At 57.7% G+C, this 9,025-nt stretch overlaps 1 protein-coding gene across 1 annotated transcript in view; it reads right to left on the reverse strand.

Annotated features, from left to right (window-relative positions):
• Ppp2r2c (protein phosphatase 2 regulatory subunit Bgamma) overlaps nt 1-9,025 on the reverse strand; it is a 79,923-nt gene extending 70,898 nt beyond the window's left edge. The window contains exon 1 of the mRNA XM_004624583.2: nt 8,820-9,025. Coding sequence (XP_004624640.1) covers nt 8,820-8,889 — 70 coding nt within the window. The 5' untranslated portion in view covers nt 8,890-9,025. The remainder of the gene's footprint in view (nt 1-8,819) is intronic.

The raw sequence follows: 9,025 nt of genomic DNA on the forward strand, positions 1-9,025 counted from the left end.
TGTGGTGCTGGGGGATTGAACCGCGGTCCCTGATGCTTTGCTAAGCTTGTTCTAAGTAGGTGCTTTAGACCACTGAGCCATCTCTCCAGCCCTAGCCTGTGTTTAAAACTTAAAATAAATAAATAAAAATTTGAAAAGGATTGGGGAGGTAGGTCAATGTGAGGGCCCTTGGCTCAACCCCTAGGACCAAAGAAAAAAGAAAAGAAAGAACACACTTAGGAGGCCTGGAAGGTGGAACAGGGAGGGTCCCAGCCTGGTCTCGGAGGACAAGGTAACTCCCTCCCATTTTGCCTGCCCGAGGAGCAGGGTCCTACACAGTACCACCCAAGCTGGCCCTGGCCACACCCCAGAGGCACAAGTGGCCCCTGCACCCGGCCTCCAACTTGATCGTGGGGTGTGGTCAGCTGAGCCACCTCCCAAGACCAGGACGCTGGGCTGGCACGTCTAGCGGGCAGGGGCCCTGCTGCAGTGGGGCCACCCTGGGCTGTTCCCAGGGTGCTATCACTCACTGCCAGGCCGGAATGGATCAGAGACAGGAGGCCGGTAGTGTAATCCTACAACACCATCATGTGTCAGCCAGGCAGGAGAAGGAGGACGAGAGGACTGCCCCGTCCGCATTGGGAAAGACCTGGAAGAAAAAGAACGGCAGGATATGGACTGGGTGAAAGCAAGCCTCAGCCAAGGCACTCGGGAGCGACAGGGGCTGGCGGCCAGAACTTAAGATTCCGAGGAATCAGTATGCACTGCTGGGTGGGTTTGTGGCTTTCGCTTATGCAAGAAACCTCCTCAGCCTTCAGATATGCCTGGTGATGTAACCGCAAGAGCCTCGCATTTGCTTAAAAATAATTCTTCAGCCAAGAGCCGGGAAGGGGGTGCGCTTGAAGTGGCAGAAGCAGAACAAAATCTCGATGGCATTTGAAGGAAGGGACTGGATCAGCAGCAACACGACGCATTCCTTTCTCTTCTTTTGTACATACTACAAAGGTTTTGTAAGACCTTTGGGAATTGTTTTTTAAAAATTACAAAAGTTAATATTTACTCTTGACTTATGTGTGGCATGTACCCTGTCTCATTTAATCTTGGCCTAAGGCCTAGGTGGCTGGACATTCTCGCTGCTGTGTGGATGGGGATTTGCCTCAGAGGTCACAGACGCTGCCAAAGGCCCAAATTGTGCCAGAACCCAGCTCAGTGCAGAGCACAGGCCTGGGCCCCAGCCTGGGACCTGCTGGCACCCTCCTCAGGGGCCAGGGCCTGTGGGCAGCCTTTGTTCTGCCTGAATGGGCCATTCAGCAGGCTCTGGAGGACAATGGCCCCCTCTGTGCAAGGGTGCTGCATGGCACGGCAGCTCCCAGGTGTGCCCGCTCCCAGGTGTGCCCGCTCCAGGTGTGCCGGCTCCCAGGTGTGCCCACTCCCAGGTGTGCCCGCTCCCAGGTGTGCCCGCTCCCAGGTGTGTCCACTCCAGAGTGCCTGCTCTGGTTTCATTTGATGGACATGAGCCAGGCTATGCCCTTCCGGAAATGTGGATCCTCCTGGCCCAGGGACTTGGGTGCCAGTGAGAGGACAGACACTGAGCACCCTGCTAACACTGGAGGAGGTCCCCCGAGTGCACACAGAGCCCTGGCAGGGTCTGCTGGTTAAGCCAAGACCTACAAAGGCAGACACCTTGGCAAAGCAACCCTTGTGGCGGGCATGGTGGCACCTTCCTGTAACTGCAACATTTTGGGAGGCTGAAACAGGAGGATCACAAGTAAAAAACCCAGTGTGGGCAAGCTAGTGCTTAGCGAGACCCTGTGTCAGCGTAAACTGTAAAAAGGGCTGGGGATGTCGCTCAGAGGAAAGGTGCTGGGTTCTGTCTCCAGTACCAGATAAAGATAAGGCATACACACTGTTGTGGTTTATCACTTGGAAGGCATCTGCTCTCTGCAAACATGACACTGCGGGCACCCCGCCACTCAGTATGGTGGGCATGGCAGCCCCCTTTTATGGAGGAGAAAACAGGTGTGGGCACTTGCCAGTGTCATGTGGCTTGGAAAGGACCATTGGGCAGGGCCTGCCCCCCAGATGAGGCGTTGTGCTCACAAGGTGTTGGGATTTGAACTCAGTGCACAGGTGGGAGGCAGGGGGCTGCAAGGTGCTGTCGCCAGTGATGGGAGGGCCTTCCTGTGCCTCAGGCAGGAGGAACAGAAGGGACACAGTCCCTGCCCCTGACAGGGTCTGAACTCCATCGCTGAGTGGGCCTGCACAGCCCATGGAAGGGGACCCTGAGGCAGGGACAGGGGCCAGATGTGAGGCATCCCGACACCCAACAGAGGCCTCCAGCGGAGTCTGCAGATGCTCCCACCGGCCTGGAGGAAGTTGGACCCACCTCCCGCTGTTCCCTCTCCCTGCTTCCTGGGAAGCACCTCGGCCTGGGTCTCATCCGCCTTCCCCTCCTCTGCATGGCCACCCAGATCTGTCCCTGCTCCACATGGCTCACTTTTTTTTTTTTTTTTTTTTTTGGCGGAACCGGGGATTGAACTCAGGCCCTTGTGCTTGCCAGGCAAGCACTTATTCTACTGAGCCAACTCCCCAGCCCCACATGGCTCATTCTTTGTCCCCCAGGTGCTGGTGGAGCCAGAGCTACAGGCTCAGCTCCCCTCTCTCCTTCCTGTCGTCCTGCTCTCAGCCTCCCAGCTTTTCTGTGTCCTCCAGAAGTATTTGCTGAACGAATGGGTGGATGCTAATGACTGTGGCCTTTGCGTGTCCAGCACCTAAGGGCTGTCAGCAGACAGAGCAACCAAAGGAGGAGGGACGCAGCCCTTCACATGTGGATTGAAACAAATATTTTGTCATCTAGGATATTTGCTAAGGTCAACAATTAGATGACGAATGCCGATCAGCATGTGGTAAAATAGGGAAACTCAGAATAATCTAGCAGGTGTGTATGAAGAACATTAATTATAATTCTTACATCAAGTTTCACATGCAAGATTCTCTCTCTGAAGAACACCGCTCCCCAGTTTGGGGGAAGATGGGGCTGGGAATCTTCGTGAACAGAGTGCACTCACTCAGCAGTCATGATAAAAGGACAGAAAGCAGCCTTGCTCACCACACGGAGGTCTGCGCTGTGCCTCGTGTATCGGCCAGTAGGTGATGGCTATAAATGCTACGGAGTTGGGGTGGCCCCTGCTACCTCTCTGCTCTACTAAGATTTGAGAATACCCAAGACCTCCAGAACGACAAAGCAGGAGGAAAAAACGAACACAGAGCCACTGTCCTAGCACCTGTCTCCAGCAGAACGGCAGTCGGGGAGGCAAAGGGAACTTTAAAAGTCTGATCCCGCCCCCTAGGGAAAAGCTGCCCAATGGATGCCGGCTGTCACTGTTTCTACCAATCAGGAAAGTTGGGTGAGGGGCGGAGACAAGACGTTCCCCTTCTGCCAGAGGTGTGTCCTAGACCTGGAGTTGAAGAAAGGGTGTAAAATTTCACACTTCTCTTCCGTTGCTCTCATGGTGTTACTTGCTATTTAGCAGAAGTAAAGAGAAAGTATTCTTAGCTTGATTTCCATAGCTCATTATTCTGGGCTGTTCCAATTGTAAGCACTACTGGAAGGATAAGGCGCAACAGAAGAAATGAAGCTAGGCACAAAGGAGGCGAGGGAGAGCTGGGCCTGGGGGCGCACACGTGTAGTGCCAGCACTCGGGAGGCTGAGGCAGGAGGATCACTGTGAGATTGGGACCAGCCTGGACTACGAAGTGAGCTCAAGGCCGCCTGAGCTACATAGTAAGAAGCTGTCTCAAAAAGGAGAGGGGAGAGAGAGGGAGGGGGGAGGGAGAGAGAGAGAGAGAGAGAGAGAGAGAGAGAGAGAGAGAGAGAGAGGATTTCTATATTGCATTTTGAAAGCTGTAGCTTTAAGGCACAGTGTTGCCCAAGGTTATGATTTTGTCCCACTCTAAGAAATTCACCCCCAGATTTTTTCCCCCAGGAGTCTTAAATGCACAATAAGCCTGCAAAGTAGGCCCTTCTAGCTAGACATGGTGGCACATGACTGTAATCCCAGCACTTGGAAGTCTGAGGCAGGAGGATCACCACAAGTTCAAGGCTAGCCCGCGCTCCATAGAGTTCAGGGCCAGCCTGACCTACAGAATGAGACCGTGTTGCAAAATGCCAAAGAGGAACGGGGGGCTTCTTGCCTTTCACCTGTCAGTGGAGCCCAGCTCCGTACAGACTGGCCAATTCCAGACTCCACCCCTCCAAACACATAATATCCCATCTGGACCACGACAGCCTCACCCTGACAGCACTCTTCTCCCTTCTGTGTGTTTTTCTTTCTGCCTGATACATCTTTCTATCCCTCTCCTAATGCACACTGAAAATTCCTTTTCTGCCAAATGCCTTCCGAGGTGTGAGCTGAGGCCCCATCTCCTCTCGGGTGGGGTGGCTTCCTTGGATCCCACGCGGCACCTAGGCGGGAGGCAGAACGCTTGAGGCACAGTTCACATCTCAGACTGCATTTGCTTCCCACCAGAGCCCAAGCTGCGGGAAAGCAACACGGTTCATTCGCTTCCTGCTGGGGAAGCTCGGAACCTCTGCCCTTGGGCAGGGAGGGAGGAAAAAGCCCGGAGGCTGCCATCTCGGCCCTTGCAGGTTTCGGTGGGGCTGACTGCAGCAAGAAAGGGTGTGGCCAAGGCCTGCCCTGCACACAGGTCGGGGCGCAAAGGGTGTGACCTCGTGGGGGGGTAGCGTCCAGCTCTGGAAGCTCTGTGTGTGGGGACACGGGATGACAGGTAGGACCACTGGGCCTACAGCGAAGCCGCGGCAAATCCTACGCGCTCCGCTAAAGTAGAAAAGCAGCTTGCACACCATTTACACTGAGAGAGGTTTCGGTTTTTATTAAAAACAGACGCAGGCATTAAAGAAAGCCAGGGAGGCGAGCTCCAGGGTGCCCGAAAGGCCAGCGGCAGGGGCCCTAGCACCGCCTCTCCATGGCCACCTGTCCCCGCCCGCGGAGCCTGTGCTCCCAGCTGCATCGCCAATTCCGGGTCACAGGGCCGAGACAGCGTATCATGTCCTCTTAGCTCCAAGGCTTTAAAAGCAAAAATCAAAATCTGCAACAAGACAAGACACCCAGGAGGCGTGCACACACACTGTCTTAGAACTTGATTTCGAGACAGATTAAAACCTCAGCAACTGACTAAAACCATGGCCCGTGGCCCGTGTGGCATACAGCTGGGTGATGCAGTAGCAGCCACCCCCTGGCCCACCTGCACCCACACAGCCTTTGCCCATCCAGCCTTGTGACAACCAGAGCACTAGGGTAACTGAGGCCTGGGGAGACCGAGGCCCAGCCAAAACACCACAGACCTACAGCCAGATGGGAGCTGGTCTCTTAGAGCGGGTGGGATGTGGCCCTCTGGGCTTGGCAGCTTCCACCAGAGAGATAAAAGGCCAACCTGGGAGTGGCCAGCAGCCCCTCGGCTCCCTGCGCCTCCCCTTTGCTGTGGGGTCCAAGGCAGCCCAGGTTTTCCTGACCTGCTCGAAGGTCAAGGGCCTGGGGTGCTGCTCACCACAGGAGCTGACCTGACCCCAAGCACAACAGTGGGAAGGCGCCACTTGTGTAACCAGGAGCCCCGAGTGCATAGACTTGAGGCCCAAGGGCACTGTGGCCTGCAGGTCGCCTTCACTCTCCACCCTGCCACATGCAAGGTTGGCAGAAGACTCTCCCCTCATGGTGCCAAGAAGGCTGCCAACCACCACCGGCATACCAGCAACCACCCCTGGGGATTCAGTCTGCAGCGTGAGGAGGAAGAGGAGGACTCCTGCAGCTCTCTCCACTTCCCACCCAGCCTCCAGATCTGACTCACACATCCACTCTGGATCCGGTCCCTGCAAAAGAGAGGCCATCACCCTTGGACCAACCACACCAGCCAGGGCCCGAGGTCCCCTCCCAGGAACTACACCTGCGCTGTGTGCTAGGAAGGTACTGGGAGGATGAGCCCAACCTCAGCCCCGGGGTCAGGTTCCCCAGAGTGTGGGTCTTCCCAAAAGACGATTCTGCGGGGAGGAAGCTGCCCAGCTGCACCTTCAAGCCCACCCAGGCCCCTGCGCCCGGGACTCCCCACCCCTGCTCAATGCCCACCTCACACACGCTGGAGCAGAATCCCGGGCCTACAGCCAGGAGCATTCTTTCCAGGTGCACAGTCTGCCCGGCCTCTCTTCCCTGTGTTCCTGGCTTCTAGGGCCCCCCGCCCTCTTAAGCCTCTCTACTCCACTGCTCACATCACACCAAGTTCTGTGCACCCCGCACCCACACCTAAAAATGCCAGCAACCTTCAGGATAGCTGAGCTCAGCCAGGAGTGTGGGAGCCAGCACTCACCAACTCTCACCGAGGTGTGAATGACTACCAGACCTAAACTGCTCAAGGTATGCAGGATTTCAGAGACCGGAACTCAGGCAAGGATGACTTGATTCACGGACACAAAGGATTAGTGTGAGTCAGTGATGAAAACACCACAGCAAGGTGCTCCAGGCAGGGGCCCGCCAGGCAAAGCTCTGGAGACCGAAAGCATATTTTCCCTTGCTTGAGCAGCAGGAAGTAGACCAGACCCAGCCAGGGACCGCACTCTTGGGTTTTTGGCAACCTGAGTCTCAACATTCGCCATTCATTCCTCCTCTTCCAGTTATAGATGGACCCTAATGGTGCCGTCTATTAAATGTGTCCCACAGGCTAAGTTCCAGGTGGGTACTTTCTATACCAGCACAATCACTAACCATCTCAATAATCCCCCCAAGAAAGGCCATGTTATTGCCCTCTTTACCCAGAGAAAAGCAACGCTCAGAGAGGTTTAGTAACTTGACCAAGGCAGCACAGTAAGTGAAGTCAAAGGCAGAATTTTAACACAAGTCTGTCTGACACAGAAGGGACTTTGGCCTGTCCCATGCTCAGAGTGTAAAACACACTGAGGATACAGCAGCACGTGCCCCAGCTCCATGTAGGGAGGCCAGAATCGTCACCTAAGCCTAACAATCCCGGCTGCCTGTTCTCAACTCCTCCCAGGGACATGGACTTCTGAGATGGTTCCTCTCTGCATTCCCAGCCCTGAGCACCAGCCCTACCTCCAGGGTTGGTACAGGCTCCTGGGTTAGGGGGCCTGGGTTAGGGGCCAGGCACCCTGGGGGTGCTCAACACTCACGGATTCCTTCACATGAACTCTTCCCTGCTCCTCCCAGAAATGTCAGCCTGAGATTTGAGAGCATCTTACCCACGCCCATTTCACAGGTGGTGAAACTGAGACTCGCTGAGGTCACAGGGTTCCTTACTAAAATGCAGGCTGCACAGGGCAGGAAATCCGAGGTCCCAGGGCAAACCGCGAATTGCTCCTAGGGTGCTCGGGAAGCCCGAGCTGAACGAATGATGGGGCAGCAGCGGAGTCAATAGGCCCCTGGCGTTCCCCGCTGAGAGCTGGCAATTGATTACCGAAGGGGTTGCTTGAAAATGCCACTGAGAACTGCGAGAGCTTTGTGTCCAGCGCGGCCTGTCCCAGGCCGCGACACCAACCCCAGCATAAAGCACTGAGCCAGCGAGGCGGCCGCGGGAAAATCTGCCCAGGTCCCTTAGAGCCAGGTCGTGGGGCACCTGCCGGCTGCCAGAGGCCTCCTCAGCCCCACCTGGACAGCGATTTGCTCCGCCTCACCAAGCCGGTGACAAAGGGCAGAGCCCAACGGAGCAGCGCGGTCCCCTTCTCCGTCCCGGCGGCCCCGCCCCTCCCGCAACCGGCGCCGAGTGTGACTCAGCGGTTCTGCTCCGCAACTGGCCCGCGCCCGAGCGGACTCGGCTCCCGCACGGCCTCGTTTCCAGCGAACACGGCCTCGGGAGCGCAGCCGCGGCCCGAGCCCACGCGGGTTCCCGGCACGACTGCCCACGCACGCCATCCCGCAGCATGCAAGCCGCCCCCACCCCAGAGCACCCGTAAGGGTCGCCTGCAAACCACACTGCTAGGGCCAAGGCCCTGTGGGGTGCACCGCCCCGCGCCCGCCAGGGAGGTCCTGGCGCAAGTGTCCCCAGCGCCACAGCTCACGCGCGGCAGGGTCTCCCCCGCCTCCACCCAGGGTCACTCTGCGCCCGGGCTCTCCGTCGCGCTGCCCCACTGTGCCCGGGCCTGGCCATCCACTGGGACCCCAGAAGTTCCTGGTCCTCGCGAGAAAGCCATGGATCTGCAGGGCTCTGTCAGCCTGGGGTGGGTGCTGGGCTGTGAACAAGTTGGGGTGTTCGGGACTCAGGGCCTGTCCGGGGTGCGTTCTGGGAAGCCGTGAAGGCATGGCCTGGTCATCCTGCCCCTATCTAACTCTCGAGGAAGAGAAGGCCAGACCCAACCCTCTTCACGCTCCCATCCAGGGTCCCTGGTTCTGGGGTCTCAAGGAGGAGGGCCCGGGGCAGGCGCGCCTCTGGGGGATCTAGCAACAGATATTCATTAATTCATCTTATTTTTATTTTTCTGGTCCCTTTTGGTCTCCAGAGAACGGGCAGCCCCAGCTCAAGGAGCAAAGCCGAGATCTCTGCATCCGATGGGCGCAGCAGGGCCTTTTGGAAAATGACGGTCACAGCTGCATCCGGACGTCCCCGGCGGGGCCAGCGCCGCTCCGGGAGGGCGGCACGGAGGAGGACGAGGGGCGGCGTGGTCCGGAGCCCGGGACCCCCCCCTCCTGGGTCGGGGTGAAGTGGGTTGGGGCGGGGGGACACGACACACACGCGCGGTCCAAACCTTCGGAGGGCATTCGGTGCGACGGCATCCCCACGCCGCGGCCGGCCGGAGGGGGTCTCAGATTACACGTACGTTACCTTCGGTCACATAGCTGTGGTCTCGCAGGAAGCTGTGGTTAATTTTCCGCGTGTCCGTGTCCTCGCCCATTGAAGGCCGTGCCCGGTGCCCTGGGCATGCCCCGCCGCCAGGCACCGATGCAATCCGCAGAGGTCGCGCCGGGCGCGCGGGCCATGCCGCCGCAGCCTAGCAGGGGCGCGGGCCGCCGGGGCCCCGGAGGGCGGGC

Source organism: Octodon degus, unplaced genomic scaffold (genome assembly GCF_000260255.1).
Source record: "Octodon degus isolate 3935 unplaced genomic scaffold, OctDeg1.0 scaffold00006, whole genome shotgun sequence".
NCBI lineage: Eukaryota > Metazoa > Chordata > Mammalia > Rodentia > Octodontidae > Octodon > Octodon degus.